This window comes from Ranitomeya imitator, chromosome 9 (genome assembly GCF_032444005.1).
Source record: "Ranitomeya imitator isolate aRanImi1 chromosome 9, aRanImi1.pri, whole genome shotgun sequence".
Lineage (NCBI taxonomy): Eukaryota > Metazoa > Chordata > Amphibia > Anura > Dendrobatidae > Ranitomeya > Ranitomeya imitator.
The window spans coordinates 81,064,720-81,082,551 of NC_091290.1; the positions used below are offsets into that span (position 1 = coordinate 81,064,720).

The 17,832-nt window shown below is 42.4% G+C and overlaps 1 protein-coding gene across 4 annotated transcripts in view; it reads left to right on the forward strand.

Moving 5' to 3' along the window:
• Nucleotides 1-17,832, forward strand: part of ELP4 (elongator acetyltransferase complex subunit 4) — a 637,998-nt gene that overhangs the window by 242,745 nt on the left and 377,421 nt on the right. For all 4 annotated transcript variants that reach the window (XM_069738980.1, XM_069738978.1, XM_069738981.1 and 1 more), the window contains exon 6: nt 14,525-14,618. In XM_069738980.1, the coding sequence (XP_069595081.1) occupies nt 14,525-14,618 (94 nt within the window). The remainder of the gene's footprint in view (nt 1-14,524; nt 14,619-17,832) is intronic.

Below are 17,832 nucleotides of genomic sequence, written 5' to 3' on the forward strand. Positions count from 1 at the left end.
CAATCGAGATGTGGACGGTACAGAGTGTGTTCAGTGTGTTCAGTGTGCAGTGTACAGAGTGTGTTCAGTGTGTTCTGTGTCTCACTAAATTCGAATCCGTGACCAAAGTGCAACGTGAATATCGGCGCTTTTATAACGAAGCGCCACCACATAGGAATTATGTTACTCAGTGAGATATCCAGTTGAAGGAAATCTGTAGTTTGGTGGAGAAACCCCGTTCTGGTAGGCCATCAGTCAGTGACGAGTCTGTAGAGGCTATACGGGATAGCTACCTAAGGAGCCCTTGAAAATCTGTGTGTGCGTGTGCTCGACAATTACACCTAAGCACGACTACAGTTCATAAGGTGTTAAAGAAATGTCTCTGTTTTACGGGGTACAAATTGCGGCTGTTGCACACTATCAAACCGGCGGATAGACCCAAATGATGCTCGTTTGCTACAGATATGCTTCTTGAGATTGACAATGATGCAAGATTTTTGCAGAAGATTGTGTTTAGCGTTGAGGCGACCTTCCATATCAATGAACATGTTCATCACCATAACATCCAAATATGGGCTTCTGAACATCCTCATGCCTACGTTGAGTACGAACATAACACCCCTAAAGTGAACGTGTGATGTGGCCTGATGCATGATAAGGCGATAGGCCCAGAGCGGTCTGTGACGGCAAACACGTATCTTGACATGTTGGAACTGTATGCAGTGCCACAGAAAGTGTCATCTTTAAACAAAGTGTCATCTTTAAACAGGACGGTGCTCCTCCACACTGCGCCATTATTTTTTTGTAAGTTTCTGGATAGAACATTCTCCCGGCGGTGGATAGGAAGGGGTTCTGTTAGGCCATGGCCACCACGATCCCCGAATCTGACGCCCTTAGAGTTTTACTTTTGGGGTTATGTGAATCAACATGTGTACATTGAACGTATCAATGACATTATTCACTTAAAATAGAGAATCACAGACGTTATTCACTCTGTTACGCCAGACATCCTTACCCGTGTGTGGCAAGAACTTCACTATTGTTTGGATTTGTGTAGGGCAACAAATGGAGCCCACATCGAAATGCACTGAATAGGTATGAAACTGGGAGAGTTTTTTTTTTTTATTTGGAGCAGATTTCACATTTCTATAGTTTTTTGTTGCTTTCCAGTCACTGGTCAAAAGTGCACCATTACTTTACGGACACACTGTATGTAAAAAGTCTGGGGTCCATCATCCTTTCTCCACCAGTTCTACATTCTATATCTCTACATTATTTATAACCCGCAATGACATTTGTTATGAGAAAAACATCCAGCCAATTTTTAAATGCTGTTATAGTGTCTGTCCTTACTATAGTGTTTGCCCTTACTATAGTGTCTGCCATTACTATAATGTCTGCTGTTAATATAGTATGTGTCATTATTATAACGTCTGCCATTACTATAATGTCTGCTGTTAATATAGTATGTGTCATTATTATAGCGTCTGCCGTTACTATAATGTCTGCTGTTAATATAGTATGTGTCATTATTATAACGTCTGCCATTACTATAATGTCTGCTGTTAATATAGTATGTGTCATTATTATAGCGTCTGCCGTTACTATAATGTCTGCTGTTAATATAGTATGTGTCATTATTATAGCGTCTGCCGTTACTATAATGTCTGCTGTTAATATAGTATGTGTCATTATTATAACGTCTGCCATTACTATAATGTCTGCTGTTAATATAGTATGTGTCATTATTATAGCGTCTGCCATTACTATAATGTCTGCTGTTAATATAGTATGTGTCATTATTATAGCGTCTGCCGTTACTATAATGTCTGCTGTTAATATAGTATGTGTCATTATTATAACGTCTGCCATTACTATAATGTCTGCTGTTAATATAGTATGTGTCATTATTATAGCGTCTGCCGTTACTATAATGTCTGCTGTTAATATAGTATGTGTCATTATTATAACGTCTGCCATTACTATAATGTCTGCTGTTAATATAGTATGTGTCATTATTATAGCGTCTGCCATTACTATAATGTCTGCTGTTAATATAGTATGTGTCATTATTATAGTGTCTGCCGTTACTATAATGTCTGCTGTTACCATAGTATGTGCCCTTACCATAGTGTATGCCGTTACCATAGTGTCTGACTTTACTATAATGTCTGCCCTTACTATAATGTCTGCTGTTACCATAGTATTTGCCCTTAGTATAGTGTCTGCAATTACCATAGTGTCTGCCCTTACTATAGTGTCTGCCGTTCCCATAGTTAGTTTCCAAAATAGCTTTTTTTCTCCACACTATATTTAAAAAAAACGTTTGTCTCAACGGGATCTGACCCTTTTTTGGTATTATATACAGTGTGGAAAAAAGTATTTAGTCAACCACCAATTGTGCAAGTTCTCCCACTTAAAAAGATGAGAGCGGCCTGTAATTGACATCATAGGTAGACCACAGCTATGAGAGTCGAAAAGAGAAAACAAATCCAGAAAATCACCTTTTCTGATTTGTCAAGATTTATTCTTCAAATTATGGTGGAAAATAAGTACCGTATATACTCGAGTATAAGCCGAGATTTTCAGCCCATTTTTTGGGGCTGAAAGTCCCCCTCTCGGCTTATACTCGAGTATAAACCCGGGTGTCAGCAGGGGAGGGGGAGCGGGGGCTGTGTAATCATTCTTACCTGCTCCCAGCGTGGTCCCTGCAGTCCCTGGCTTCCCCGGCGCTGCAGATTCTTCCTGCACTGAGCGGTCACATGGCACCGCTCATTACAGAAATGAATAGGCAGCTCCACCCCCATAGGGGAGGAGCCGCATATTCATTGCTGTAAATGATCGGTGCCATGTGACCGCTCAATTACAGGAAGAAGCTGCAGCGCCGGAGAAGCCAGGGACTGCAGGGACCGCGCCGCAGCAGGTAAGGGGAGCGCAGCGCTATAATTACCTGCTCCTCGCTCCGGCTCCGTCTGCAGCGTCCTCTAGCAGTGACGCTCAGGTTAGAGGGCGCTGTGACGTAGTCAGTGCGCGCCCTCTGCTGAGCGTCAGTGCTGGAGACGGAGCCGCAGAGGAGCAGGTAATTATTGAAAGCGCCGGCGTCCTGAGAAGAGAGGTGAGTATGTGACTTTTTTTTTTTATGGCAGCACCAGCAGCATTCTAAGGAGCACCTTTGGGGCCATAAAGGTGCAGAGCATATATGGGGCACAGCATTATAAGGAGCACCTATGGGGCCATAAAGGTGCAGAGCATATATGGGGCACAGCATTATAAGGAGCACCTATGGGGCCATAAAGGTGCAGAGCATATATGGGGCACAGCATTATAAGGAGCACCTATGGGGCCATAAAGGTGCAGAGCATATAAGGGGCACAGCATTATAAGGAGCATCTATGGGGCCATAAAGGTGCAGAGCATATATGGGGCACAGCATTCTAAGGAGCACCTCTGGGGCCATAAAGGTGCAGAGCATATATGGGGCACAGCATTATAAGGAGCACCTATGGGGCCATAAAGGTGCAGAGCATATAAGGGGCACAGCATTATAAGGAGCACCTATGGGGCCATAAAGGTGCAGAGCATATATGGGGCACAGCATTCTAAGGAGCACCTCTGGGGCCATAAAGGTGCAGAGCATATATGGGGCACAGCATTATAAGGAGCACCTATGGGGCCATAAAGGTGCAGAGCATATATGGGGCACAGCTTTATAAGGAGCACCTATGGGGCCATAAAGGTGCAGAGCATATAAGGGGCACAGCATTATAAGGAGCACCTATGGGGCCATAAAGGTGCAGAGCATATATGGGGCACAGCATTATAAGGAGCATCTATGGGGCCATAAAGGTGCAGAGCATATAAGGGGCACAGCATTATAAGGAGCACCTATGGGGCCATAAAGGTGCAGAGCATATAAGGGGCACAACATTATAAGGAGCACCTATGGGGCCATAAAGGTGCAGAGCATATATGGGGCACAGCATTATAAGGAGCACCTATGGGGCCATAAAGGTGCAGAGCATATAAGGGGCACAGCATTATAAGGAGCACCTATGGGGCCATAAAGGTGCAGAGCATATAAGGGGCACAGCATTATAAGGAGCATCTATGGGGCCATAAAGGTGCAGAGCATATATGGGGCACAGCATTCTAAGGAGCACCTATGGGGCCATAAAGGTGCAGAGCATATATGGGGCACAGCATTATAAGGAGCACCTATGGGGCCATAAAGGTGCAGAGCATATATGGGGCACAGCATTATAAGGAGCACCTATGGGGCCATAAAGGTGCAGAGCATATATGGGGCACAGCATTATAAGGAGCACCTATGGGGCCATAAAGGTGCAGAGCATATAAGGGGCACAGCATTATAAGGAGCACCTATGGGGCCATAAAGGTGCAGAGCATATATGGGGCACAGCATTATAAGGAGCACCTATGGGGCCATAAAGGTGCAGAGCATATATGGGGCACAGCTTTATAAGGAGCACCTATGGGGCCATAAAGGTGCAGAGCATATATGGGGCACAGCTTTATAAGGAGCACCTATGGGGCCATAAAGGTGCAGAGCATATAAGGGGCACAGCATTATAAGGAGCACCTATGGGGCCATAAAGGTGCAGAGCATATATGGGGCACAACATTATAAGGAGCATCTATGGGGCCATAAAGGTGCAGAGCATATAAGGGGCACAGCATTATAAGGAGCACCTATGGGGCCATAAAGGTGCAGAGCATATATGGGGCACAGCATTATAAGGAGCACCTATGGGGCCATAAAGGTGCAGAGCATATAAGGGGCACAGCATTATAAGGAGCACCTATGGGGCCATAAAGGTGCAGAGCATATAAGGGGCACAGCATTATAAGGAGCATCTATGGGGCCATAAAGGTGCAGAGCATATATGGGGCACAGCATTATAAGGAGCACCTATGGGGCCATAAAGGTGCAGAGCATATATGGGGCACAGCATTATAAGGAGCACCTATGGGGCCATAAAGGTGCAGAGCATATATGGGGCACAGCATTATAAGGAGCACCTATGGGGCCATAAAGGTGCAGAGCATATATGGGGCACAGCATTATAAGGAGCACCTATGGGGCCATAAAGGTGCAGAGCATATATGGGGCACAGCATTATAAGGAGCATCTATGGGGCCATAAAGGTGCAGAGCATATAAGGGGCACAGCATTATAAGGAGCATCTATGGGGCCATAAAGGTGCAGAGCATATAAGGGGCACAGCATTATAAGGAGCACCTATGGGGCCATAAAGGTGCAGAGCATATAAGGGGCACAGCATTATAAGGAGCATCTATGGGGCCATAAAGGTGCAGAGCATATATGGGGCACAGCATTATAAGGAGCATCTATGGGGCCATAAAGGTGCAGAGCATATAAGGGGCACAGCATTATAAGGAGCACCTATGGGGCCATAAAGGTGCATAGCATATAAGGGGCACAGCATTATAAGGAGCACCTATGGGGCCATAAAGGTGCAGAGCATATAAGGGGCACAGCATTATAAGGAGCACCTATGGGGCCATAAAGGTGCAGAGCATATAAGGGGCACAGCATTATAAGGAGCACCTATGGGGCCATAAAGGTGCAGAGCATATATGGGGCACAGCATTATAAGGAGCACCTATGGGGCCATAAAGGTGCAGAGCATATATGGGGCACAGCATTATAAGGAGCACCTATGGGGCCATAAAGGTGCAGAGCATATATGGGGCACAGCATTATAAGGAGCACCTATGGGGCCATAAAGGTGCAGAGCATAAATGGGGCACAGCATTATAAGGAGCACCTATGGGGCCATAAAGGTGCAGAGCATATATGGCACAGCATTATAAGGAGCACCTATGGGGCCATAAAGGTGCAGAGCATATATGGGGCACAGCATTATAAGGAGCACCTATGGGGCCATAAAGGTGCAGAGCATATATGGGGCACAGCATTATAAGGAGCACCTATGGGGCCATAAAGGTGCAGAGCATATATGGGGCACAGCATTATAAGGAGCACCTATGGGGCCATAAAGGTGCAGAGCATATATGGGGCACAGCATTATAAGGAGCACCTATGGGGCCATAATCAAAGGTGCAGAGCATATATGGCACAGCATTATAAGGAGCATCTATGGGGCCATAATCAACGGTGCAGAGCATTCTATATAGCACAGTTGTATATGGAGCATCTATGGGGCAATAATGAACGGTATGGAACATCTATTTTTATTTTTGAAATTCACCGGTAAATGCTGCATTTTCTACCCTAGGCTTATACTCGAGTCAATAAGTTTTCCCAGTTTTTTGTGGCAAAATTAGGGGGGTCGGCTTATACTCGGGTCGGCTTATACTCGAGTATATACGGTATTTAGTCATTAACAAAAGGTGATCTCAATATTTTTTTATATATCCTTTATTGGCAATGACAGAGGTCAAACATTTTCTGTAAGTCTTCACTAGGTTGGCACGTTGGTGGTATGTTTACCCATTTCTCCATGCAGATCTCCTTTAGAGCATTGATGTTTTGGGCCTGTCGCTGGGCACCACGGACTTTCAACTCCCTCCAAAGGCTTTCTGTGGGATTGAGATCTGGAGACTGGCTAGACCACTCCAGGACCTTCATATGCTTCTTACGAAGCCACTCCTTCAATACCCTGGCGATATGCTTGGGATCATTATCATGCTGAAAGACCCATCCACGTTTCGTCTTCAATGCTCTTGCTGATGGAAGGAGATTTGCAATCAAAATCTCACGATACATGGCCCCATTCATGCTTTCATGTATATTAATCAGTCATCCTGGTCCCTTTGCAGAGAAACAGCCCCAAAGCATGATGTTACCACCCCCGTGCTTCACAGTAGGTATGGTATTCTTTGGATGCAACTCTGCATTCTGTCTCTTCCAAACACGACGAGTTTTGTTTCTACCAAACAGTTCTACTTTGGTTTCATCAGACCATATGACATTCTCCCAATACTCTTCTGGATAATCCAAATGCTCTCTAGCAAACTTCAGACAGGCCCGGACATACTGGCTTGGGCAGGGAGACACGTCTAGCACTGCAGGATCTGAGTCCCTGGCGGTGTAGTGAGGTTACTGATGGTAGCCTTTGCTACGTTGGTCCCAGCTCTATGCAGGTCATTCACTAGGTCTCCCCGTGTGGTTCTGAGGTTTTTGCTCCCCGCTCTTGTGATCATTTTGACCCCACTGGGTGAGATCTTGTGTGGAGCCCCAGATTGAGGGAGGTTATCAGTGGTCTTGTATGTCTTCCATTTTCTTATTATTGCTCCCACAGTTGATTTTATCACACCAAGCTGCTTGCCTATTGCAGATTCAGTCTTCCTAGCCTGGTGCAAGACTACAGTTTTGTTTCTGGTGTCCTTCGACAGCTCTTTGGTCTTCACCATAGTGGACTTTGAGTGTGACTGTTTGAGGTTGTGGTCAGGTGTCTTTTATACTGATAACAAGTTGCTATTACTACAGGTGCCATTACTACAGGTAATGAGTGGAGGGCAGAGGAGCCTCTTAAAGAAGAAGCTACAGGTCAGTGAGAGCCACAAATCTTGCATGTTTTTAGGTGACCAAATACTTATTTTCCACCATAATTTGCAAAATATATCTTGCCAAATCAGGCAAGGTGATTTTCTGGATTTGTTTTCTCATTTTGACTCGGATAGTTGTGGTCTACCTATGATGTCAATTCCAGGCCTCTCTCATCTTTTTAAGTGGGAGAACTTGCACAATTGGTGGCTGACTAAATACTTTTTCCCCACTGTATGTACAACTCTCATACTGAAATATATTACAGCTGTCTCACATCAGAATACTTCCACAATACGCTGCTATATGCGGCACCATGTGGCAGCACATAGTTACATAGTTACATAGTTATTAAGGTTGAAGGAAGACTTTAAGTCCATCTAGTTCAACCCATAGCCTAACCTAACATGCCCTAACATGATGATCCAGACGAAGGCAAAAAAAAACCCATGTGGCAAAGAGTAAGCTCCACATTGGGGAAAAAAATTCCTTCCCGACTCCACATACGGCAATCAGACTAGTTCCCTGGATCATCGCCCTATCAAGGAATTTAGTGTATATACCCTGTAACATTATACTTTTCCAGAAAGGTATCCAGTCCCCTCTTAAATTTAAGTAATGAATCACTCATTACAACATCATACGGCAGAGAGTTCCATAGTCTCACTGCTCTTACAGTAAAGAATCCGCGTCTGTTATTATGCTTAAACCTTTTTCCTCAAAACGCAGAGGATGCCCCCTTGTCCCTGTTTCAGGTCTATGATTAAAAAGATCATCAGATAGGTCTTTGTACTGTCCCCTCATATATTTATACATTAAAATAAGATCACCCCTTAGTCTTCGTTTTTCCAAACTAAATAGCCCCAAGTGTAATAACCTATATTGGTGACTTGTATAGAGGTAAAATTATGTTCTCCTCATGAGCATCTATGCCTCTTTTAATGCATCCCATTATTTTATTTGCCTTTGTAGCAGCTGCCTGACACTGGCCACTGAATATGAGTTTGTCATCCACCCATACTCCCAGGTCTTTTTCATTGACGGTTTTGCCCAGAGTTTTAGAATTAAGCACATAATTATACATCTTGTTACTTCTACCCAAGTGCATGACCTTACATTTATCCCCATTAAAGCTCATTTGCCATTTATCAGCCCAAGCTTCTAGGTTACATAAATCATCCTGTAATATAAAATTGTCCTCCTCTGTATTGATTACCCTGCAGAGTTTAGTGTCATCTGCAAATATTGAAATTCCACTCTGAATGCCCCCTACAAGGTCATTAATAAATGTTAAATAGAAGAGTGCCCAATACTGACCCCTGTGGTACCCCACTGCTAACCGCTACCCAGTCCGAGTGTGCTCCATTAATAACCACCCTTTGTTTCCTATCCTTGAGCCAGCTGTCAACCCACTTACACATATTTTCCCCTATCCCCATTATTCTCATTTTATGTATCAACCTTTTGTGTGGCACCGTATCAAAAGCTTTTGAAAAGTCCATATACACTACATCTACTGGGTTCCCTTGGTCCAGTCCGGAACTTACCTCTTCATAGAAGCTGATCAGATTAGTCTGACATGAATGGTCCCTAGTAAACCCGTGCTGATACTGGGTCATGAGGTTATTCCTCTTCAGATACTCCAGTATAGCATCCCTTAGAATGCCCTCCAGGATTTTACCCACAGTAGAGGTTAAGCTTACTGGCCTATAATTTCCGAGTTCAGTTTTTGTCCCCTTTTTGAATATTGGCACCACATTTGCTATACGCCAGTCCTGTGGTACAGACCCTGTTATTATGGAGTCTTTAAAGATTAAAAATAATGGTCTATCAATGACTGTACTTAATTCCTGCAGTACTCAAGGGTGTATCCCATCCGGGCCCGGAGATTTGTCAATTTTAGTGATTTTTAGACGCCGCCACACTTCCTGCTGGGTTAAGCAGGTGACATTTAATTGGGAATTTTTATCACTAGTCATTTTGTCTGCCATGGGATTTTCTTGTGTAAATACTGATGAAAAAAAGTCATTTAGCATATTGGCTTTTTCCTCATCCTCATCCACCATTTCACCCAGACTATTTTTAAGTGGGCCAACACTATCATTTTTTAGTTTCTTACTATTTATTTACAGTAGTTAAAGAATATTTTGGGATTATTTTTACTCTCTCTGGCAATGAGTCTCTCTGTCTCAATCTTTGCTGCCTTGATTTGCTTTTTACAGAATTTATTTAATTTTTTGTATTTATTTAATGCCTCCTCACTACCTACTTCCTTTAATTCTCTAAATGCTTTCTTTTTGTCACTTATTGCGCCCCTTACAGCTCTATTTAGCCATATTGGTTTCCTCCTATTTCTAGTATGTTTATTTCCATACGGTATACTCTGTGCACAGGTCCTATCCAGGATGCTAATAAATGTCTCCCATTTTCTTTGTGTATTTTTGTGTCTCAGGATATCGTCCCAGTTAATTGCACCAAGATCCTCTCTCATCCGTTGGAAATTTGCCCTCCTGAAGTTTAGTGTCCGTGTAACCCCTCTATTACACATCTTTTTAAAGGATACATGAAAACTTATTATTTTGTGATCGCTATTTCCCAAGTGACCCCCAACCCTTATATTTGATATGCGGTCTGGCCTGTTGGTTAATATTAGGTCTAGCAGTGCCCCCCTTCTTGTTGGATCCTGAACCAGTTGTGAAAGGTATTTGTCTCACATAGTTGTCAAAAACCGATTACCTTCGCTGGAACTGCAGGTTTCTGTTCCCCAATCTATTTCAGGGTAGTTGAAGTCCCCCATAATAATGACTTCCCTTGAGTTGCAGCTTCATCTATTTGCTTTACGAGGATATTCTCCATTGCTTCCATTATTTTTAGAGATTTATAACAAACCCCTATCAGTAATTTATTATTTTTTCCCCCTCCCCTTATCTCCACCCACAGGGACTCTACATTTTCATTAAATTCACCTATATTATCACGCCGGATGGGTTTTAAGGACGATTTTACATATAGACACACCCCTCCCTCTCGCTTATCTGTACGGTCATTTCTGAACAGGCTATAGCCCTGCAAGTTAACAGCCCAGTCATGGCTCTCATCCAGCCACGTTTCAGATATCCCCACCATGTCATAATTATGCTCCAACAACATTAGTTCTAATTCGTCCATTTTGTTGGCGAGGCTTCTGGCATTAGTATACATGCACTTTATGTTCCTCTCTGTACCTCTATTTCTTAAATTATTAACTGTTCTAACCCCACCCCCCATGCCACCGCCACCCCCAACTTCTTTATTTGTGCCCAGGTCTCTATCTGCACTATCTTCCCCTCCTATAAAATGAATGGATCTCAGTGTTGCCAGCTGCACATTTAGATTCAGAATCTGGGTTTCCAAATGCACAACGTGCTCACATCTCGCACAGCAGTATGCACCCTCGACCGGCTGCTCAAGGATTGCATACATGTGGCAGGACGTGCATATGACTCTTTGGGAAAAAAATAAGAGTATTGCTAAGTTATTTTTACTTAATAGTTTAATACATGATGCTTTGTATGTTTTGCAAAACTTCATATGGGATTGTTATACCAATTAATATTAATTGACTTAAATTACATTTTTTTTAAGTTGTAATATTTTAAAAGACAATGATAATGCTCCAATATGTAAATAATGCTGTTATATACTTGGTATGGTGCCCCCTGGTGTGTTTTTGATTCTCTTTCTTATGTGTCCAGTGGTGGTCTCACATGCTCAGGAGCTCCATACGCGAGCAGCAGAGTTATTCTTACTATTATACTTGGAATAATTGCTATAGGAGCAGCTTCTGTTTGCGAGTACTGGGCATATATGGTTGAATTAATGAAAAGGAGTTTTAAAAATAAGTAAATGGGTGCTCCATAAAAAGTCTGTAATGGCAATATGGGTCCTAAACACAGCACCGAATCACCTCCATTGGACACTTGTTATACTTTGTATGATCTTATAAAGTCATTTATTTTTTAGTATTATCTGACAATCCCTTATAAAATTAAAAACATAATGTTTGAAAAGCGTTCCCTTTAATCTAGTGATCTGATGAGGCTTTTGAAGTGTGCACTATCTCTTATGGAGCGTTCATGTACTCCGCTCCTTCATCTTCTGTAGTGTACCACTTATCAGATACTAACAAGGGTACACAAGGTGGCACCAGGGACCCGCTGTCTGACGGCCCCAGGCCTCTTAGCCTACAGGACACATTGTACGTGTGATTCTGTATTGGAGCCGTTCATAGAGTACGCTGTGTTAGAATGTGTATCTTCTAGTTGTATGTTTTGGTTGTGGTTTTAGCTCCACATTATGGAGCCTACTAACAATGAGAACGATGTGTATAGATATTACAGCAAGTTCATTTATCATTCAAGTCTCCTCTCAGCGGTGGCAAACAGTGGACTCGGAGGTATAATGATCAGGTGTACTTGGGGTAGCAGCTCATTAACTATGTGTTAATTATCTGTGATTACTATTTAAATGCAATGGCGGTTTCATTACATGCTCCATTGTGAGACTGGTTTGATCTAATTAAGTCATCCCAGTTTCCAACGCCTTCACCTATAACCCTTTCTTTTCTGCTGCCCCCAAAGCACAAGCCTCCGCTCCCTCCGCAGGGACATTTCTATTGAATTGATAAACAAGTCTGCTTCTCATTTGCAAACATCCCAGTATTGGCTATTGATGACTTTAACCTTCACATCCAAAAGTTATACCTTATTAACGCCAATGGAGAAACAAAATCAGATCAATTAATATTTAAATTTTTTTTTCCAGAAACTCATTATCTGTGTTGTCTATTTTTTTTTCTTACAGAAATGGCTTAAAGTGGGGAGGGGGGGAAGATTTTGATACATTTTGTATCTAATATGGTGACATATTTTCTGCATTCTGCTGATGGCATCAAGGAGAGAAGATGTAGCAGCTATGACTGAGACTAAAGTCTCTAGGTCTTTCTTGTCTGATCACTTGTGCCCCCTTCATATTAGCAACGGGCGGGCGTCTTAGCTTTTGAACCTCCACTGATCAAAACTTCTGACATGATTCCAATACTTCAATACTTGTTTTGTCCGGCCAGTGGAATTATTTTTCCAATGGTTGGACTTGAGGGCAGTATGGTGGCTCAGTGGTTACCACTGTTGCACTGTTGTAAAGCGCTGTGGAATATAATGGCGGTATATGCAGTCGGAAAAATAAATATTTGATACACTGCCGATTTAGCAAGTTTTCCCACCTTCAAAGAATAGAAAAATTTGTAATTTTTATCATAGGTACACTTTAACTGCAAGAGACAGAAAATAAATCACATTGTATGATTTTTCCATAATTAAATGGCATTTTAATGCATGGAATAAGTATTTAATCACCTGCCAACTAGCAAGACATCTGTCTCTCACAGACCTGTTAGTTTGTCTTTAAGAAGTCATCCTACTCTGCACTCATTACCATTATTATTTGCACCTGTTTGAGCTCGTTACCTGTATAAAAGACACCTGTCCACACATTCCATCTTTCACACTCCAACCACCATGGCCAAGACCAAAGAGCTATCTAAGGACACCAGTGACACAAGTGCAGACCGGCACAAGGCTGGGATTAGCTGCAGAGTAATAGCAGCTTGGTGAGAAGGCAACAACTGTTGAAACAGTTATTAGAAAATGGAAGAAACACAAGATATCTGTCATTCTTCCTCGGTGTAGAGTTCAATGCAAGATCTCACATCGTGAGGTGAGAGTAATTCTGAGAAAGGTCAGGAATCAGCCCAGAATTACACGGGAGGACCTGGTCATTGACCTGAAGAGAGCTGGGACCACAGTCTCAAACATTACTGTTAGTAACACACTAGGATGAGTACAACCCCAAGAACACCATCCCACCCATTAAGCATGGTGGGGGAAACGTCATACATTGGGGGTGCTTTTCTGCAAAGGAGATAGGAGGACTGCACCGTATTGAATACATGATCGATAGGGTTATGTGTCGCGAGATTTTGGCCAACAGCTTCCCTCAGTAAGAGCATAGAAGGTGGGTCGTGACTGAGTCTTCCAGCATGACAATGACCTGAAACACACAGCCAGGGCAACTAAGGAGTGGCTCCATAAGAAGCATTTCAAGGTCCTGGAGTGGCCTCACCAGTTTTGAACCCAATAGAAAATCTTTGGAGGGAGCTGGAACTCAATGTTGCCCAGTGACAGCCCCGAAACCCGAACGATCTGGAGGAGATCTGTATGGAGGAGTGGGCCAAAATCACTGCTGCAGTGTGTGCAAGCTTGGCCAAGAACTACAGGAAACGTCTGAACTCTGTAATTGCAAACAAAGGTTTATGTCCCAAATCTTCTGTTTTTCTATTGTATCAAATACTTATTTAATGCAATAAAATGCAAATTCAATGTAAAAATCATACAATGTGATTTTCTGGAATTTTTTTTAAAGATTCTGTCTCTCTCAGTTGAGGTGTACCTAGTATAATATACAGTTAACTTGCAAAATCGGCATTGTATCAAATGCCTTTTCCCCTGTCTTTAAGTATGGAAAATAAATAGCTGATGCATTAATGCAGTGTTCCCCAAAGGATGTCCTCCAGAGCCACCAACAGATCATGTTCTCAGGATTTCCTTAGTGCTGTGGCCGTCCATCCTATCATCTGTGCATTACTAAAGAAGCCCTGACAACATGGTCTGTCGGTGGCTTTGGGGAACACTGTATTTCATCATTGAGTCAACAAGTGCTCCACGCAGTAGCCCTCGGTGGCAGCCAGATTGGTGCACTTTATTCTGATGGCTGTACTCGGAGTAACCTAAAGCAATGGTGCTCTGTTTTGTACCCCTACCACCTTCCAAACCCAGGTTTTCCCAGAAGGATTAACATGTTTAACTAAAATCCCTTTATTTATCATACTTGTTCTCTTAAGATTGCATGTGCTGTAAATGGTCATCTTCAGAACACAATGTCTTATTTTCACTACAGTTTTTCAAGTGAGATGTCCTGTGACTACATCCAGCTTCTCCAGTCGTTACAGAGCGCGGTTCACCAAGGAAGCTTTGACGGATCCAACCCCCAGGTATCAATCCTCTTTACTATCTGCCATATTCACATAACTAATTGTATTGTGGGCATTCTCCAGGGTCAGTCTAAAAAAATACAGAGCAGTGAGTGAGCAGTGACCAGGCATTGATATTGTAATCAGTGGATAAAGGCCAAGTAGTGGCCATGTTAATGTGTAACTTCTTCTGTGTGGACATGACATGACAACATGACAGCGTGGGCTGAATATATATGGGTGCTACCTAAAGACCCTCAAGAGCTAAACAAATGTATGAAGGTTCTAGATTATTATTAACTCTTACAGATTGTAAATTAATTGTCATCAGTTGCTAGCTGCTCATTTTGTACTATGGAGACCAAGACTAGTCATAAAATGATAATGCTAAGAAACCTTAACACATGACCAATATTTTCATTTTCCCTTTACACATTTGCAAGGGCTTTGGACTTCCTTCAGTGAAAAATTTCAGTTTAAATTGACTTTGTGTATCTATGTGCAACATGTAGTTATTGGTGTGGGTCTTCTTCTCATAGTTATGAATATTGGTGTAAAAACGTGGCATTCAAAATCTAGGAAGTTTTCCTAAATTAATATCTACATGTATGATATGATAATATGATTTATGCCAGATTGCCGTTACTAGTAGTACGGATGTATTGTCATCTTGGGCCTCATGCGCCCCACGTCTGGAGACACATGAACTGCAATAAATGCCTGCAACCTGGTATTGTAGGTCTTGTGGTTTCTTCGTATTGCAGCATTACGATTATGGAAATTAGAGACATAAGCGTTTCACTCGCCCTCCACTTCTCTTCTCTCACTCTTTTTGCTCTAATTTTAACCAGACTTCCCTCATGATGTCCTGCCTACTGCCGCTGCCTTACTGATGAGTTCTCTGGTGCTGCCACAGCTATGCATGTGTACCGTATCCCAACCACATACAGGACCACTGCTTGCAAAAGCTCCTCCTTCTTAGCTAATCATCTGTCATCCCAGGCTTACTAAGGACTCTTCCAAATCATTGTGTCTTTGAGCATTAGAGTTTATTATTTCCGTCTACTGCCTGCCTTGACTTTCTGCCCATCGACTGGTTGAAGTGATTCTGGCCTGCAATAACCTCAGTCTGTCTGGCTATTTTAACATGGTTTTTTCGCTGCTCCTTCAAATTGGTATCCACCAACTGTCTTATGATGCTAAATGAGGACTACTCTGAGGCCAACGACCTGGAGATCCCTCGTATAGAGATTAACAAGAGAAAACCTGGGAATCCCTTACATTTTTCTCCTCACCAACCCAACAGGTTCTGATCTTTCTTGGTATAGTAGTCCTCATCTCAATAGCAAGGTTCAGCAAGGGCTCGTAGAAGAGTATGGACAGCATAATTAGCATCCATATTGCAGGATTGAATCCGGCTTTAGTGAGGCATGTGAATTGTTGTTGTTGAGGTGCGTCAGTTCTAGGACGGTTATACCTGAATTCTTTATGGTACTCCAGGCTGCCTGCTTTTGGCAATCGCTTCTGTATATCGCTCCAAATCATGTGGACATCACTCAAAGCTTAATAAAAGTGGAAGCATTTTCTTCTTAGCTTATTTTTAAAAAATAAATTATCACTTATTTATTGTGTTGTTATTCAATTGTGTATCTACTACAGGACCAAGCATGGTTTGGTCACTTCTAGCTCAGGGTACCTGCGGACTGACCTGTTGGTTACTCAACCACAATATCTGAGTATTTTGCCTCTTAATTTGACTCTTTATATTATTTTTTTGGTGCCTTTGCTTTTCCTCATGTTTTCTTCTTTGAGTTGTTTTTATTATATTTTTCAGTTTTTTTCTTCTCGAGCAGTGTGGAATATCTGAGCTCATTTAGCTTGCTGCTCAGATTTCAGTCTGCAGAGACTCGTGGGCAATGCGTGCTTTGCCTTTGGTGGCAGTGCCCCTCCGGAGAAGTAAATTGGTCCCTGACAGGAACCTCTCCCCACTTGCTGCTGTAACTATGGTAACAGGCATGTCATAACACTTCCCACAGTACATCGTGCTGAATTTTGTCTTTTCTGTCGAATGACAGGTCATCTTAAATTCAGGACAAGTTGCTAGATGTACAGTGTAAGGGAAAACATGACAATAGCTGCACCCATCATTAGGTAGACGCTGTGGTGACTTGCAGACGTCAGTTCTTTGGCTGGTGATATGTGCAGCATTTTTACTTCTTTTTAGCATCTTTAAGTTACAAATAAACATAACATCTTATACACGGGATTACCTGTAACATGCAGATACAGTGCAGTCAGCAGTGACTAATGTGAATGATGCACCAGGCTTTCTTCACACTTTTTGGTAGTGTGTTTTGGCTCTAAAAACTCCATGCTTATAGCATTTTATCAGTAAGTTTTGAATTAATTTTTGAGAGATATTGGTAGTATATAATTGTTCAGGAAAGTGTTTAATGAAGGGTGTGCAGTAGAGCACACGTCACTTCATGAATTCGATGCATCATCTTAGTGGTGTGCACCTCCTTGCGCCTCTCCAGAATTACTACCCCAGTGGTGGACTACAGTAACATTTCTGGTGTAAAAAATGCCTCCGCTATTGATGAATTTGGCAGGCAGGCATTGCCATGCCCCGTCCTGGTCCGGCTCCTCGCCATCACTGCCCATCTTAGTGTAGCTGCCCAAAACTGGCATGAAATGACTAATGTTGCAAAAAATACTTGCAGATTTTCAAAGTGTTTATGTAAACGCTTTAATGAAACGGGCCCATGTGTTCTAGAACCCCTGAAAAAAAATGTCTACTCCCATGAACCCCTCCGTGGTCCATCGAATCGTGGTGCAACTCCCCACAGTATTGCCAGATGATTATTGAAGAAGGTCCAAGGTGTCCAAAGACATACTGATAGGGAATCTAGATTGTGAGCCCCATCGGGGACAGTGATGATAATGTGTGCAAACTTTAAAGCACTGCGGAATATGTTGGCGCTATATAAAAATAAAGATTATTATTATTATTATTATTACCAGACATTCTCCTCCAAGGTTTCTCTTTATCGGTTACTCCATACAAAAGGTAAAAAGTGCAGACAACGTTTCAGCCAAATATAGTAAGAGACATGTAGAACATTTTTTGCACCTCTTACTATATTTGACCTTAAAAAGGCCCTATGTGGCTGAAACGTTGTCTGCACTTTTATATGCACATTTCTTTCTATATTTGGCTTGAAAAAGGCCCCAT